The 17639-nt window shown below is 57.6% G+C and overlaps 1 protein-coding gene across 2 annotated transcripts in view; it reads right to left on the bottom strand.

Annotated features, from left to right (window-relative positions):
• The window catches only part of RASSF1 (Ras association domain family member 1), a 37123-nt gene extending 22939 nt beyond the window's left edge, over positions 1 to 14184 (bottom strand). The window contains exons 1-2 of one of the 2 annotated variants that reach the window (XM_074958331.1): positions 13848 to 14184; positions 5578 to 5702 (exon numbers count right to left, since the gene is read on the bottom strand). In XM_074958331.1, coding sequence (XP_074814432.1) covers positions 5578 to 5702; positions 13848 to 14169 — 447 coding nt within the window. In that variant the 5' untranslated portion in view covers positions 14170 to 14184. Of the gene's footprint in view, positions 1 to 1968; positions 2399 to 5577; positions 5703 to 13847 lie in introns of those variants that run through there. The other variant, XM_074958332.1, reaches the window with a different exon arrangement.
• Between the last annotated feature and the right edge of the window lie 3455 nt (positions 14185 to 17639).

The raw sequence follows: 17639 nt of genomic DNA, 5'->3' as shown, positions 1-17639 counted from the left end.
CGGTCCTTTGGTGAACAGCCCACAATGCCAGCCCAGCTCAGCTCCTGTAGGGCCACAGGCTGAGTGGCCCCAGAGTGCTCTGTAGGGCTCCAAGGAGACACCATGTGCAAGGACCTCCCTAGCCACCGTTACCCACTAACAATGCAACCTCCTTTGGCTGGTGGCAGCTGGAGGTTTGTCATTGCAACGCTGGGCACTGGTCCATGGAGCTCTTTGGAGCTGGAGTCCTTCCATAGCCCGCCATACAATTTCTATTCCCAGATGTGGCCCTCAGGCCAAAAAGTTTGCCCACCCCTGGGCTAAGAGGATCACAGAGCTGGAACAGCCCTGGGCCCTCAAGGTGGGGAGGTCTCCATCTCCACACCAGCTTGCCAAGTTCACACACTTATGTCCTTCTCCCCACCAGCCTGCCCTTGGGTAGCACAGAGCCGGGTGGGCTAGGCCTCCTCAGGCAGAGAAAGAGCCTGGCAGATGCCCCATCACAGGGCAATGGTGCCAGGTGGCAATTTGAGCCTGTCCCTCAATGACCATTCACCATTCTGGGTGCTGGACACAGCTCAAACTGGTGCTCTGCCAAGGGTCCTCTGGGGCAGATCTCCCTAACTCAGCCTCCATCTGCCACCTCCCCAATCTGCCAGGATGACCTGGGAGTGTTGGATAGATGTGTAAAACCAGAGAGCTCCTCCTGCCCTTACCACCACCTCAGTGCCCAGCACTCTGGGGACAGACACCACAGGAACTGGAAGCCCGAAGACAGAGGGAAAAGGTGAAGAATTTGGAGAGCTGGATAACGATGCAGCTGCACTCAGTCTCAACCCACAGCTCTGTTCCACTCCTGGATCCCCCCCCAGTTCGGCTGATGCCCCTCAATCCTGACCCGCACCCTCCCAAAAGCCAAGTCTTCCAGTGGTGCCAAACTGAGGGTTTTACGCTAAATGCCCATCAAGGGGCTGGCAGAAGACCCACCAAACTCATGCCACGTGTGATGTCATCACAGCTGAAGGGCAATACCCCACCTCTCTTTACCCCACAGACCTCAGCAAGCCATGCGCCAGCCAGGCCAGGGAGACAGGAAACCCCCCCCCTCCCGACTGGCCCCCCATGGCATTTGGCCAAGATCCTTCAGCCCCCGTGACAGCGGCGTAAGGGTTAGTTTCACACCCTTCCCCCCCCGCCCCCCAAAAAAAACCGGTTCCCGGAAAAAACGCCTACCCAGGCAAGCGCATTTGATACACCCATGGGAAGGCTGCGTGGAGGCGTATGGAGGACTAGCCTTTTCCCCCTTTCCCCCCGTACCCTGGGATGAGCCCCATCAGTTTGCTTGCGAAGTGCCCAGAGCCTGGGCTGGCGGGGTACGGCTCGCTGGCTAGTTAGACACCCTCCACCGAGCTTCGCTCACCTCGGAGACCCACAGGGCAGCCCCCCATCCGCGGCCGCTCAGCCCGTGTGGCTCCCCAAGGCACTTAGAGGACCAGCCAGTGGAGAAGCAGGACCCAGGAGTAACAGGAGGGGGTCCGAAGAAATCGGATCAGCCGGCAGTGAGACCTTTTGGGCAGGGGCCTTGTTCACGCACCCCGCAGTGTGTCTGCGCAGCGCCAAGCAGAGCGGGGCCCTGGGCACACGAAATAATAGTCGTCTGGTTCAAAGGAAGGGGAGCAAAGTCCTCCTTGAGCAACCTCCAGCTCGAGGATCTGGATCTCCCCATCCACGCACGGCGAAATCCGGATCCCCCACGCACACTCCCCGTCGGGGCTCCCCTACCGGGCATTGGGGGGATCCGGATCCCGCCCCCACTCCGAATCGGGGCTCCCCTACCGGGCACTGGGGTGATCCGGATCCCGCCCCCACTCCGAATCGGGGCTCCCCTACCGGGCACTGGGGGGATCCGGATCCCCCCCCACACTCCGAATCGGGGCTCCCCTACCGGGCACTGGGGGGATCCGGATCGGGGCTCCGTCTCTGCCTCACCTTGTCCTTGAGGGGTTTGCGGATGAAGGAAGTGCGCGCCGTGAAGTACTGCTCCAGCTCCGAGTCCGAGTCCTCCTGGCTGCAGTAGCCGCTGCTGGTGGTGCTGCTCCAGGTCATTTCGAAGGACGGGGTCCCCGGCTCGCACTCGCTCATCCCCTCCCCGGCCGCTGCTCGCCCTCCGACCCTGGCAAGCTGCCTCGCCCTTCTCCGGCCCGGGAGCGCTCGGATCCCCGGCCCCTCGACCGGGCCGCTCGGAACAAGCCCGGATCTGCCGGCCGCCCCCGAGGCTAGGTCCGACCCGGGCTCGGACGATGGAGAGGGTGGGAGCCCTCACCCCGAAGCGAAGCACGGCCCGCCCGCCTGCACGCCCTGGTCCCCGGCTCCTGCTCGCCGTCGCCGGGCTGCAGCCGAGCCGTTGGGATTGAAACGTACACACCGCACCAGGGGCCGGCCCGGATTGGGGGAGGCTGCGCGGCCAGCTGGGGCGGGGCGAAGGCGCTCCGGCCCCGCCCCTTTCCGGCCGTGATTTCATCCCCAAAGCAGCTCGCCCCGCCGCGGCCGCTCTTCGGCGGCGCTTCCCAAACATTAGCCAGCCTGGGGCCAGCATCGCCCATGATGCAGGGACGCCACTACCACCTCCGCCTCGCTCAGCGTGTCTACATGAGCCGGGCAGGGCGCCCATCATGGCGGTATCTGGGCGCTTCACAGGCCTATGCATTTATCCTCCCAGTCCTCCTCCCACCCCCCCGTGCCAGGCAGGGAAGGGCCAGGACCCTCATATCACACATGGGGAACCAAAGCACGGACACTGTCTGGGGCCAGCTCCTCCGAGGTCTTTACAGCTCAACGACCTTGCAGGAGCAGCCCCTGAAGTGACTTGCCCAAGGTCACACAGGACACGTGGTGGGGCAGGGAATTGAGATCAGGCCTCCCCTGTCACACATTAGTGCCCTAAGCCAGTCTGTGAATAGCCCCGATTCTCAGGCCTTTCACAGGCCTGTGCTCTAACTGCACAGCAATGCTCCCAGGTAGGTAGGTGTGTGCAGAGTTAATCAGCCCTTTCACCCAGGAGTCAGAGGTGGGTGCATCTTAGGCCAGAAGGACCAAAGGAGAGAGACAGACACACTAACTCAGCAGGACATGGGGACCATTTCCATTAAGACGAAACTGCCTTTCTTCTGCATGAGGGAGGTGGCAACAGCCCCAGCAGCAACATGGAGTTCAGTGCGGGGCAGTGCAGACAGGGGATGAAACCTGGCTGACCTTTGTCCCCTCCCAGATCTGCCTCAGTGATTATTCCCCAGCGGCTCCTTGAAGACACAGGCAGGGTGCTGGGGCTGACCCTGCTTTCAGGTTCTCACTTGCACTGGGAATCCCAGGCAGTCTCACTTCCTTGCATTTTTGATCAGGGAGGGGCAGCCCAATTTGGAAAGAATGAGAGCCATGGGAACCTCCACCCCACAATGCAGACTGACCCCCCCCATCTTAGCCCCAAAATGCAAACCTCCCTCCCAAACTCAAGCTAGCCCCACAAGCGTTTAGCCAAACCAAAGCACAATCTAGCCCTGCCCCCACTCCAAAGCTTCCCCCAAACACAAACTGAACTCCCCTTGCCTAAAGCACAGAGCCCCCAATCCTCTGCAGAGACGGCAAGGTTTGGTTCGCTCCACTCCCTCCTGTGTTCCCTGGTCATGGCCAGTAGTAGAGTCACCAGAAGAGATGCAGCTATCAATGGATTTCTGATTGCACCAGGAGGAACCAGTAATACCATGACAAACCCCGGCCCTTTATGAATTCTGCTCCGGATTCGCAGGCCGAGGCATTCAGACGGCTCCGAAAAGCACCCAGCTGTCTGGGAGTGGGTCAGACCCACTGTCGGAGGCAAAGTATTATTTCAACAGCCCAACAGGGCCACAAGGAGCCTGCTCTACCCACCATCAGTGAACCCCTCAGCCAAGGCAACGAGAGACACACAATGACCTACAACCCAGCCAGGAGCCACTCTGCTTTCAGGTTTTCCTGAGCAGGCTACACAGGGGATGGAGACCTTCACCAGCTCCAGTTCAGCCAACTGGCTGTGATGATTCACTGTTGCCACAGCCCCCGGAGGGCCCAGTCAGCATCACTCTATTAGGCCACATTGTACTAGGCGCTGTTCAGACAGAGGAATATGGGCCCTGCCTAGGGTGACCACATGTCCCGATTTTATAGGGACAGTCCTGATTTTGGGGGCTTTTTCTTATATTTGCACCTATTGCCCCCCACCCCCATCCCGATTTTTTACACTTGCTATTTGACGAAGTGGGTATTCACCCACGAAAGCTTATAGACTAACAGACATATTGGAGCACCACACTTGCTATCTGGTCACCCTAGCCCTGCCCCCACAGGGTTCCCATTGTCACCACCTAATGGCTGCATGGCAGCCCCGGGCATGTGCCCCAGAGCTACTTATATAATGCTCACCAGGGTTGTCGGAGCACCTCTCAAGGGATTGTACACTCACACACCAAGGAGGTAGGGAAAGATCCCCATTTTACAAATGGGGAAACTGAGGCACTGGGCGTCTGTGGCTGAGCCAGGAACTGAGCCCAGGCCTCCCAACTCCCAGTCCAGTGCCCTAAGCACTAGATCACCCTCCCTGCTGCTCTGCAAATGGATCAACAGCCCCTCAGACTCCATTCACCGGCACAACACTCACTGCTGTTTAAAAGGTCATCCCTTCAGGGTGGGGCTCAGACAGGATTTCCTTTGCATTGGATTTCATCCTGAGAACCTTTCCACATGCTCAGAGAGGGACAATGGTGGGTCTGTGGGAGATGGGAATTGGGGTCTGTAATGGGGTGCGGGGGGGGGGGTGATGGGCAAAGGGCAATGGTGGGTCTGTGGGGGAGGGGATTTGAGGTCTGTAATGGAGCTGGGTGGAAGGTGATGGCAAAGGGCAATGGAGAATCTGTGTGGGAGGGCATTTGGGGTCTAATGAGGGTGGGTGGGAGGTGATGGGCAAGGAGGCAATAGGGGTAATGGTGGGTCTGTGGGGGAGGGGAATTGGGGTCAGTAATGAGTGTGGGGTGACAGGGAAGATTCTGACAGACTCAGCAGCCAGCACAGGGGAGGGGTGGGCAATAGGGGATCCAGACCCCCTGGGCGTCCCAGACAGGGGGGCCAGGTGCTCATCTGCCGTGTTGGTAGGTGTCAGGACAGCCACCCCGGCACATGGCATGGAGCTAATTAGCAATGCGCCCGCCCAACTGGGTGAATGGGCCTCACCTCCCTTCCCCCACTGTCCCTGCCCCTGGGGAGGCCCCAGCTGCCGGGAGTGGAGCCACAATCTCAGGATGAAATTGGAGCTGGCTCCTCCACCAGGGCCACAACAAGATTTATGACGCTTTCCCTGGACGCCAGCTAAGCCCCACGTGCACACTGCTGTGCATGGAAGGGGCAGCACCCACGCCTTGGGCTGGGGACAGACAGCAAGGGGAGGAGCTTGATGAACTCCAGCCCCAGCCTCTCCCAGCAGGGGGCGCTGTAGGGGCCAGGGCAGGAGCTCTGGCTGTGGGGGGAGCTCCTGGCTGCTCCTGCCCTGTTCCCCCCCAACTGCTCTCCTACCACATTGGTGTCTTTCTCCACCGTCTGTTCGTTGGCCTCAGCCGGGTCGCTGTCCTGGTACCGGGGGCCACTGCAGTCCAGCTGGATCAGGGCACGGCACCGATAGTGGCAGGTGAACTTGCAGTCTGGGGGAGGAAAGAGGAGACAGCGTTAGGCGGGCGGGAGCCAGCCTGCGGGGGAATTCAGCAGCCTGCTGGAAGGAGCAGCAGCCCCCAGGCTCCAGCGCTTGCCAGAACCCCAGGGCTGGGACAGGGCCAGTCTGACACCATTGAACATCCCAATCAGCTGCATGATGGCTCAGTATTTCCTATCCCAGCTCCCTGCCTCTCCACTTACAACCCCAGGTCCCAGGGAGAGCCCTGCTGCACGGGAACTCGGAGGGGGGCTGTGTGACAAATCTAACCTTGGATCACCCCCACCCCCAGCCAGACCAAGATCAGGCCAGGAGGGAGTCGTTGGCCCCCATCTCAGCCAGAGCTGGTGGCCAGTGTGGGGTCCTCAGAAGCAGAGGGGCCCCCGCTCTGGGCTGAATCCTGACTACCTGGGCCTGCACTTTGGGATTTCAGGACGGAATGGAATAAAGGAGCCGGGGTCCTATGAGATCCCCGCCAGAAATCAACCAGCAAGCGCACAGGCCTCCTTCAGCCACTTGGAGGGGATCCCACCTTTACAGTCATGCCAGCTCTGCTGCCTGCCCCCAAGATCAGCCGGGGAGGGATGGTGAGAGCAAGCGCTGGGGACACCGACCCGTACCACGCCACGCACACCTCTGCAGAGCTGGGGTCTGCCAAGGAAGCGGCGTAGGGGGATGAGGAGACACGAGCTGGGTGCTCAGCCAGGGAAGCGGCTGTGCGGGTGGAGGGGAAAGGACCAGGCATTACAGCTGGACACCAATCCCAGGTGGAGCCAGGCACAGCCTAAGCAGCCAGGGAGAGGGACAGAGGGGGCAATGAAACCCTTGGTGGGTTCCTGTTCTGCCCTCTTCCACTGAAGGTGCTCCACCACCACCACAGTGCACACCCAGCATCTGCCAGCAGCCAGGGAAACAGACCCCAGGGGATGCTCCTGCCCCGGCTTGCAGGGAGGCTGGGCTGGACAGGAGCTAACAGGGCTGCTGCCCCTCAAATTTCTCTGTCCCTGTGATTAATGCACCGTGCAGCTCTGTGGCACTCGGACGCTGCCCTGCCAGCCAGGATCTCTGATGGCCATGAGGCCTCCACTCACACGCCCTCCATGGGGCGAGGGAGAGAGTGATCCCCCCCCCAACGCGCACACACTTCAAAGGGACCATGACAAAGAGCCTCTGTCCCAGCAGCATCGCCTTTCCCCGGAGCCACACTGCCACCCGCCAGCACAAAGAGCCTATTAACAGGCACCCGGCTGCCCCTGGAACCATTCGCCTGGATGGGCTGCAGCCGACCACAGCTCCTGCAGCGCAGATGGGCTCGTGCAGGAGGAATGCTCCAACAGCAGTCACACGATGACACAATGCAGCCTAAGAGATCCCCCTCACTCGCCCCATGTACCCCCGATCTCTGCAGGGATGCCCTTTTCCCCACCCCCTATCTCACAGGGGTCTCCTCTCCCCCATAGCAAAGACCTTTCCCTGCTAGAACAAATTCTCTATTTCTTTCCCCTTGTTCTGTGTTACTGGCCTCAGTCCTACCACCTTTGAGGTCTGCTTGTGGCATCACAATCCTCTTCATTGCAACCTGTGATGTCACAAAACAGAGGATGCAGCTTGGTAGCAGGAACCGGTCGAATGCTCGGGAAAGAGAAATGGTTTGGGGTTTCCCTCCCTTCCCCCAGATTTCCCGAGCAACTAAGATTGAGGCAAAGATTAGGGAATCTTGGTATATTTTTTAAAAATTGGAGAAACAACATGGTCCTCATTTCATTCCAGGCCATTTTGTGGCCCCCAAACACATCACTTTTCCAGCCTTTCATCAGAAGATGAATTTCAAAATGTTCCCCATTTTGAAGCAAAAGAATAACTGGTTGGATGAGAATACGGTTTCATATGCCAAATATGTGGCTTGAAAAACAGAGCTGAATTCACTCCTAAGTAGTCCTGTGTTCTTGCCAGCACCCCAAGCCCCCATGCACCCAGGTGGGGAGTGGGGAAAATCGGAACAGTTGGGCACTATAGAAAGAAAACGAGAGCACCTCTGATTTTGGAGATGTTAGCATTCAGTTGTGACTATTTCACAGGGCCCCCAACAGAGAGAGAGGGAGAAAAAAGCATGGCACTTCTGTTCTCTTTGCAGTATCTCCAATGCTGGGAGTCCCCCCCCCCCCCCCAAAAAAAAAAAATGGCACCAGGCCTCTGAAAAAGTCCCAAGATTGGCTTAAAAAACCACGAGACCGTAACAAACTAACACATTTTGGGTGCTTATTTGTCTTCTGAGCCTTTGCCATGCTTTCAAGCTGTTCTCTTTGTGAGCACGTGGGCTAGACAGACTTCAGAAGAAAATGAGCTTGGAGATTCTCATGTAACCCATAGAGACAAAAGCCACCACATATTACAAGAGTCAGGATATAATAGTGACAGGTGTTGACAGTGGGTTCAGGCAACTCAAGGGCCTCTCCCTCCCTCTCCATAGGGACATCAGAACAATCCCAGTGTCTATCCAACACATGAGCTTCCTTCCACTGAGAGAGAAGCCAAACTTCCATTTTGCTGAGACACTTGAATGCCTCATCAGCTTCTAACTAGCCCACTGAGTCCCAGGCTGCCCTGTTCCCTGCTGCAGCCAGGCAGCTCTTTAGGAAGCAAACCCATGGTGATTTCCAACCCAGCCTTTCCAACCACTGGCCCTGCGAGCAGCAGGAGAAAGAGGCCCCATGCCCCAGCTTTGGAGAGCAGGATTTAGCTGCAGAAGCAGAACCATCACACTTAATTCTCCATGGAAAGTTCCTCCCAAGTTTTCCATGGATTGTCAGCTGTTCTTTTTAGAGGGGAGCTATGACTTTAAATAGGGCTCTGGCGCCCTCTAGTGGTTATCGCTGAAGCACAGCAGGACAACGAATCTGATTCTTTGACACCAGTGTGACTCCAAAAAGAACAGGAGTACTTGTGGCACCTTAGAGACTAACCAATTTATTTGAGCATAAGCTTTCGTGAGCTACAGCTCACTTCATCGGCTCCACTGGAGTTACTCCGAGTCACACCAGTAAGGAAACAGAGGATCAGATCCATGGATTTTACAGTGCCACACGCCACTTATCTTAGACACCCACTGCTAATAAAGGCCATGTACAGAGGAAGGGGTGGCTGGGACGGTTGTCGCTTATAACTAGGCCTGGCAGAATTAAATTGTTACTTTAGCATCATTTTGATGGAGAATCTCGAGGTTTATTTTTAACCATTTTTTAGATTTTTATCCATTTCAATTTTCACAGTTGCTGGAAATTAGGGGGAGGGGTCAGACAATTGTGTACGGAGAACAGACACTGAGATTCCAAGAGGTAACGCTTTATAACCGCTAAACACAACATTGACAATGTCACCTGTCAAAATGCACAAAGTAACTGTCCTTCAATCAAACTCTAAGGACTTCTCAAGCAGCGTTTTCCTGACATCGCCCATCGGTACATTGGATTATTACTGACGGAAATCTTTGGGTTTTTAGGTGAAATTGACATTTATCAACATTGACAATAAAAATCAGATCCTGCCAGGCCTGCTCACAACCGGGCACCATGTCTAACAGGTTCTGCAACTGCCTCCCACTGAACTGTGGTCTCGTTAAATCTCTCATATAAGCCTGGTGAGTGCTTGCTTGGAACTGGCCCAGAGGATGCAGAAAGTGGGGTTGGTAACTCAGTAGGGGGCACTCTCCCCTGGCAGTCACTGCCCCAGGGCGCTAGGGCGTGCTGTGCTGCAGGAAGTAGGGTGGGTGCTCAGTAGGGGACCCTCTCCCTGCTGAGACAATGCCAACCCCAATGTCCCAGTGTGGTGGTAGGGCACAGCGTGCTTCAGGAAGCAGTGTTGGCGGGCCAGTAGGGGGTGTCCTCCTCTCTGATGTAGTACTGACCTCGGTGCAGTACTGACACCTTGTGGCCAGTCACAGTCCCTTGGCATTTATAGAAGTATTATTATTATTACTATTATTATTCTTTTCACAAGAATTGTTGCGGGTTAAAGCCACTTTCGGGCCAAAGTGCAACATTGGTCATTAAATTCTGCTGACCTAGCCTCCCCCTGAAGTTTCAGTTGGACACAGTTTTGCTTCCTGTCCCAGGGTTGCTGTGTGCTGTTAAACAGCTGCTGCGTTCCACCCCAGAGGCAGCTGCATTCAGCGGAGTGGGAGTCAAAGAGTTTGTCTGTAACTGATGCAGCACTTTGGGATGACAGATGCTCTCAGCGATCGATTAGTTACAATCAGAAGAGCTTTGCCACACTGGCCTTCATGCTGTTCAGTTACCGCCTTGTCTGCTTGTCCCTCTGGGGCAACAGCTCTCCTGACATTAAAGCAAACACGGATGGGGCAGGAAGCAGCAGACCACCTCAGGGGAGATGCTGAGAGCGTTCCCACGTACCATCCTCTGTGGGGGTCAGAGGCACAGAGCTCAGCGTGGGGTGACAGCTGCGAGCAACACAGATTGTGGGGGCGGGGTCACTGGGCCAAAGGGACCCAGCAATGCAAGAAGGGAAAGCAAGAATCAGCTCAGCTGTCTCCAGCACAGCATCGGGGCCAGGCAGATCACCCCATCCCTTCATGGCAGGGTCACACAAGCAAAGGTTTCAGCTTCCTCCTCCTTCCCAGGAAAATTCCAACTCCATCCCCTGCCCTTTTTCCAGGGTTAAAAACAAACCGAAGTCTCCTTTGGCCCAGAAGGGATCACGGTAAATATAAGGGCTGATCTATAGAGGGAAAATCGACCACGATAGCTACTGCAGAATAGCCTCTTCCACTTTGGAGTCAGGCACCACAGGGAGCCAGCTGGCCTGGGATTCTGAGGGCCCAGGAATCCCAGCCCTGCGGCAGCCCACATGGCAGGGCTGTTGTAGGACCACAGAGCCTGGAGGCCTGTCTCAGGACTTTTATGCTTTCTGCAGCAGAGCAGGGTGTCGAGTCCTGGCTAGAGCTGAGGCTCCCAGTGCTTTCAAGCTCCCAGATCTAGGGTAGGAAGCCTGGAAACTTGTCACGGCAGGGCTGCCCCAGAGCCCCGGCCCTCAGAAACCTTGGGGTCTTCAGCCCCTCTCCCGGCAGCCCACTGGCCACCTGTCTGGGATTTGCTTGCGGCGAATGGAGACCCAGATGCCACTGGAGAAGTGGAGGCAGAGGTGGAAAGGAAATCACACTAAAGCAGGTTGGCAGCTGGGGCATGTCAATCAGTTGGGGTGGGTGGGGCCTCCCTGTCCTTCAGCATGGGACTCTCCTGCCTCCAATTATTTCCATCTCTAAAATATTCTGTTCTGCTCTATACATTTCTCCCTGCTCAACAGAGGCAGGATGGGCATTCCCTGAGCATGGGCCCAAATCAGTTGACTGATACCGTCTCTAAGGGAACCAATTACCACCATCCCATTGCCCCACATCATGGCCCTTGCCGGGCTCTGTGCCCTGACCAGTGGGCTGTCAGGTCCATGCCCCATGCCCTGACCCCCCGGGGTCCCCGCTGGGCTCCGTGCCCACCATCTCCAGCAATCACATCACAGTGCCCGTCAGCATGGCTCCCCACCTGTCACTCTCAGTGCCTGTTGCCATGCCCAGCCTCAGTGCCCAGCCACTCCAGAGACACTCCTTGCCTCTGCCAACTCTCCCAACCCATACAAACACCCCCGTGCCATCCTGCACCCCCCCAGTCAGCCTGAGCCAGGCCTGCTGCCTCCCCTGCTCCCCAGGAATGAGCCCCACCAGCCTCTGCCTCTTCTAGCAGGAGGAGGAATTTGGGAGCTAGCAAATGGTTCCGTTCCCTCCCTGTCCCAGGCTGGGCGAGTCAGCCCTGCCTCAGTGTTACTGTCCCCCCAGGGAGATCTTCCAGCTCCACAGCTCCACATCACTGAAATGCAGCTGCCTCTGAGGTAGAATGCAGCAGCTGTTCGACACCACACAGCGATGCCACCCAAGCCTTTGGGATGGAAATGGAACCTGTTCTTCTGTGGAGAAGACTGAAGAGGGATTCAGGGGAGGCAGATCATAACATCGCCCAAGGAGGGACCTGGCCAAGCCCTTAAGGTTAATACCCTCAGTCTTGCAGACAGTGCCCCACCATCTTTAATGCCCGCAAGCAGGCAGGGCCTCAGGTTCTCGCAGCAGAGCTCTACTCCCTGGCTTAGAGGGAAGGGTGCCCCCTTCCTGCAGCACCTTGGATTTCCCTAAGAGTGCCTCTCATCCAGCCCAGCTCTGCCTGGCTTGCAGGATCAGAAGAGATCCCAGCTTGACACGCTATGGCTGGAGGAGAGCCTTGGTCTGTCTGTGCCACTGGGGCCTTGCACCCACACCTGCCTAGTGCCAGCACAGCATGGCAAACAGATAGAGGTAAAGAACCCATTAACCCAAGGGCTTCCTCCCGCACCCACGCTTCCTGTGATTGGCAGGCGACCAAGCCCTTCAATTCTTACTGACAGCTGCACCTGGCTGGCCGGGGGTTCCCCACCTGCTGTGCATCTGCTGGGAACTCCAGACCCCACAGTGCCAGGGCTGGGGTTTAAACACTTCCGAGTGGAGCTTTCATGCTCTCCTCACCCACACCAGTGCTGCATCCGGGGGCCCTCTAGCTACAGCAGCTAGCTGTGGTTCTCTCCCCACTGTGCTGAGCGCTGGTCAGAAGATGACGACTGGAGATGAGCATAGGGAACCATCTCCCCTTCCCCACAGTGCCCCCAGGGCTGCATTCGCAGGGCTCCCTAGGAGCCCAGGGGACGACTGGGAGCTCCTGGGCATTGGGTAAAGCACCATTGTGAGATGGTGTCCCAGGGCAGCTTTCGCACCATGCGGGCAGACCCCAATGCCGTGGGGGGGGGGGGGGTGTGTCCCACATACCCATGGGATCGCCATTCTCACAGGCCCTGGGCTGGCTGTGAGTCCTGAGGGCTCTGAAGTCTTCACATGGCTAGCTAATTTCCTCTGTGCACCATTGTGTAATCACCAGCAGGGGGAGCCCGTTGGGATGATAGGGTGACTTGGCCAAGTCTCTAGGCCTGGGTGTGATAACACTGCAAAATGACCCACAGCAGTAAGCTCTGCTCAGCGGAACAGAGAGTTTGCTGTGCATGATGATCCCAAACGTCATCAGCCTGGAACTGACCCTACTATGGGGCCAGGACATGCAGGACCTGGCCCCAGCTCCATGCATGAGCTAGCACTGGCCCCACTGTGGAGTCTGCGCATTGTGCTTAGCCCAGAGCAGGCCAGGAGCTGCTGAGCTGGATTGGGGGAGGCAGCAAAGTGCTGGCCGCTGTGGGGACTGTTCTGTTCATTCCCTCTGAAGCACCTGGCACTGGCCACTGTCAGAGGCAGGATACTGGGCTTGGTGAACCATTGGTCTGACCCAGTATGGCCATTCTTATAGGTTTGAAGAACTGAGCCCTGAGTTCATCCCAGGCAGAGCGAGGTCTGGAGAGAGGTGAGTGTCCCAGAACTGGGCTGCTCACACCAGCTTACAGGCCCCCCACATGGCCCACCCCATGTGGCCTGGCAGCCACGCGGATACAGGATGATGCATGGCCTGGCACTGATTCTTTGTCTAGCGGAGCCAGGTGCTGGGCACTATGCTGTCCCTGGCTGGAGCACGGCAAGGGAAGGGTCCCACCATCCCCTCAACCAGAGAGGAGAGCCAGGGAGAGAACAGAGGAGGAAAGGAAGTCTCCTGCCCTCTCTCAGGCTACAAGGGGACTCCTGGGTGGGTTGGGGCAGGAGGCCTGTGCCCTGAGCCGCTGCCTGAACTCTGGGAAGGAGGAAGATATAGACCCCTGGTTCCTGCCCCTCACTTCCTCTCCTGGCTCCTGCTCTCCAGGCTTTGGCAGGGGAACTGGAGGGCAGCCTGAGCAGCTGACAGACTATGGCTGCTCCCTTCTCCACCAGAAGGGACAGGGCTCTCCACCCCCAGCCCCAGATGGATGACTCTGGCCTGACTGCTGGGAAAGGTGCCAGGCTGAGACAAATGCCCCCGCCGAAAGCCCACCCCCCATCAATGGGCCTCAGAGCAGTACGGGGGGGGGGGGTCCCTCTGCTGGGTTAACAAGAAGGGGCCAACAACCCAGCCTCGGCCAGTCCCGCTGCCTGCGCCCCCCTGCAGGGGAGGCCCGCTGCGGTACTCACGGGCGCACTGCAGGCTCTTCCGGGGGCCCCCCCAGACGAAATCTCCGCACAGGTCGCACCAGGTCTGCTGGCCGCGGGTGCAGGGCCGGAAGGCGTGGCCCTCGCCCAGCTGGCCCGTCAGCCGGGGGTCGTTCTGCCCGCCCAGCAGGCGGATCTGCCGCACGCGGCTCAGGAGCTCGGGCACCTTGCCGGGCGTGATGCGCAGGGCGTTGGTGCGCTCCAGGCGCACGGGGCGCTCCGGGGTGCCCCGGGTCAGGTCGATCCGCTTCTCCAGCTCTAGGTTCTTCAGCTCGATCATCTCCTGGGCCGGGGCCGCGGCCATGGCCCCGGGGAGCGCAGTGAGGGGGGCTCAGGGCAGAGCCCCTCCGGCGATGGCACTGGGGTGGGGGAAAGCCTCAGCGCGAAGCCCGGCCCCCGGCCCTCCCTTCCTCTGTCTGCCTCGCTCCCCTTTTCAGCCCGCCCGGCTCTTTCCTCCCCGCCCCCTGGGTTTGAACGAGGCGCAACCTCCGCGCAGACACTGGCGGGGATCGCCGCGAAGTTCCCGCCGGCTCCTGGCTCTCCTCGGCCGGGACGCGTCGCCCCAGCACCGCTCAGCGGGGCCGCTTTGTGCTGGGGGGTGCCCCGGATTCTCCTGGCTCATCTCGCTCCGTCACACGGGCGGAAACACCCCGCAGCGGCTGGGTCTGCGAGCGCAGCGGTCCGGCTGTGCGCCCCGGGCTCCCGCTGGAGTTGCTGCCCGCGCCTCGGAGCCCCCGAGGAGGGAAGGACCGGGCGGGAGCGCGGGGCAGATTCACACGGAGACCGTGGCGGGGCCGTGGGCGGGGCCGTCCTCCCCCGGCAAAGGGGGAATGAACTGAGCGGAGAGCGCAGAAATAACCCCGCGGGCGGCAGGAAAAGCGGTGCCCGGCTGCCCTGGTATCCCAGCGCGCCCCCGAGGCTGCCGTGGCAGGATCAGCCCCCAGCCCGGCTGGAGGTTCGTTTCCTGCCGTTCCTAGAGCGAGGCCTGCGCCCGGCGTCTGCACTGGGGAAGGGGAGAGAGCAGGCGGGGCCCTCCGAGAGAGAAACTCGGGGCTGCTTGGGGCCCTTCGGAAAGCTGGCTGAGGGGAGTGGGCTGGGCGTCGGCTCTTAACCCTTTGTGGGGCAGGGTCCCTGCAGCTGGCCTGGGTCAGCCCCTGGTGTCCAGCAGCAGGGTTAGGGAGCAGGACTGGTAGGTCTGGTGCAGGGATTTCCCTACACCCCCTGAATTTACCCAGCACCCTTCCCCCCCCCCCAGTTTTGTGAACTAGTTACATGCAGTGTTGCCAATTGAGTGGTTGTTTGGAAACTTGAATTGAAATTGAAACGTTAATACGCACTTTAAAAGCATATACAGTGTATGATAAAATACGTGTATCTGAAAAAGTATAATAGATTTGAGAAGTATGAACATAGACTAGCTTCCGTATCCAGCTCTTGTTTTTTATGCCAATGTCAGTGCATTCATTTTGGTGATGTTGGCCAACCTAATAATTTCAAATGATGATTTGTAAGCAAAGTCTAAATGAGCTCTCCCTGGCAGCTAGTGATGAGCTGGGGGGGAAGGCTTCAGGGCCAGATTGTATTTACATTCACACCTAATCTACCTCGGTATCCAGCAAACAGAGCTGTGTTGCCCAAGTGATAGATTCTGGCTGGGGTTGGGTTACAAATCACTTGAATGTGGGGGGGAATGTTGTTCTTATTGTAAGAGTAAAGGGCAGTAGAACCGTACTTAGCCTGTGCTGATTGAGGGCATCAAGAGAGAGGGTGGGGACAGGTGTTTTGCTTGATGGTCTGCCGGAGTCCCAAGGACGATTTGACCTGCCCCTCTCCACTGTTTAAGGACAGAGCTGATTAGGCTCCATAGATAGTCTTTGTTCTGTCAGGTTTCAGAGTAGCAGCCGTGTTAGTCTGTATCCGCAAAAAGAAAAGGAGGACTTGTGGCACCTTAGAGACTAACCAATTTATTTGAGCATGAGCTTTCGTGAGCGACAGCTCACTTCATCGGATGCATACTGTGGAAAGTACACAAGATCTTTTTATACATACAAAGCACGAAAAAATGGGTGTAAGGAGAGTGATCACTTTAGATAAGCTATTACCAACAAGAGAGTGGGTTTGTGGGGGGGGGAGGGGGGAGAAAACCTGGATTTGTGCTGGAAATGGCCCAACTTGATTATCATACACATTGTAAGGAGAGTGATCACTTTAGATAAGCTATTACCAGCAGGAGAGTGGGGTGGGGGGAGAGAAAACCTTTTGTAGTGGTAAACACCCATATTTTCATGCTTTGTGTGTATAAAAAGATCTTGTGTACTTTCCACAGTATGCATCCGATGAAGTGAGCTGTAGCTCAGGAAAGCTTATGCTCAAATAAATTGGTTAGTCTCTAAGGTGCCACAAGTCCTCCTCTTCTTTTTGTTCTGTTAAGTGACCACTGCAGCTGAAATCACTGATAATCAGGTCTAAGTGCTTAGACCTGCTGGGGGACAGTGTTTCTGCGGAAGAGACAGCCCAGACTGCACTAGCTGTGAGGTTCCCCCACGGAGAGCTCAGCTGAAATCACTGAGAGCTGGTGGAACCTCAAGAGACCAACTCACAGAGCTCACAGCGGCAGGTGGCAGCAGAAGGTGACGGCGCAGGGCTACTGGCAACAGAGCCATGGAGTGAACGGTGGCACAACGAACAACAGCGGCCAGAACGAACAGTGAGCAGCTGGAGGAATGAGCGAGGTGCCTTCTTGTCCCCCACCTGGGAGGTGAACTCGTGTGAAAGCACCTCGGAACTCTGAGTCTCCACTGCCCAAGGACAACACCGGTGAGTGTTAATGAGGCTGTTAAGAATGCTGGAGACACAACCCAGTTCATGCCGACAAACACGGCTGTGGCATCCTACTTTCTATTTCAGCAAGAGACACCACACACTACAAACCGGAGGCCAATGTTAGGTGCATTGTCACTTGTTCATCCTAAACACTGGTTCTGAACAAGACCAGCAAATGCTCACTGTCTTTCTGCAAGGAACTCAACTGACTGGCTAGAACAGGGGAGGGCAAACTTTTTGGCCCAAGGGCCACAGCAGGGTGCAAAACTGTATGGAGGGCTGGGTAGGGAAGGCTGTGCCTCCCCAAACAGCCTGGCCCCTGCCCCCCTATCTGCCCTCTCCTGCTTCCCACCCTCCCAACCCCCCCCCCCGCTCTTTGTCCCCTGACCACCCCCTCCCAGGACCCCTGCCCCTAACCGCCCCCTGGGACTCCATCCCCTATCTAACCCCCCCCCGCTCCCCATCCCCTGACTGCCCCACCGAACCTCTGCCCTATCTAACTGCCCCCTGTTCCCTGTTCCTTGACCGCCCCCTCCTGGGAGCTTCCCCCCCCCGGGATCCCACCTCCTATCCAACTGCTCCCTGACTGCCCCCCAGGACCTCCTGTCCCTTATCCAACCCCCCGGCCCCCTTACCATGCCACTCAGAGCAGCATGTCTGGGAGCCGTGCCGGAGCCAGACACACTGCCACGCTGCCCTGCATGCATGTGGGGAGGGAGACAGCAGGGGAGGGGCCAGGGGCGAGCCTCCCAGGCCAGGAGCTCAGGGGCCGGGCAGGATGGTCCCGCGGGCCGGATTTGGCCTGCGGGCCGTAGTTTGCCCATCTCTGGGCTAGAAACATGTGGTGCAACAGTGAAAGACTCAACAGTTGAAAAAGTGAAGAACTCTCTCCCCACATTTGAAAAAATTGCATACATGGCTGATGAATGCACCAATGCATATGGGCATCAA

The sequence above is a fragment of the Natator depressus genome, chromosome 7 (genome assembly GCF_965152275.1).
Source record: "Natator depressus isolate rNatDep1 chromosome 7, rNatDep2.hap1, whole genome shotgun sequence".
Classification (NCBI taxonomy): domain Eukaryota; kingdom Metazoa; phylum Chordata; order Testudines; family Cheloniidae; genus Natator; species Natator depressus.
Note: the sequence above shows the minus strand (reverse complement) of the source record. Positions and strands in the feature narration are given on the sequence as shown.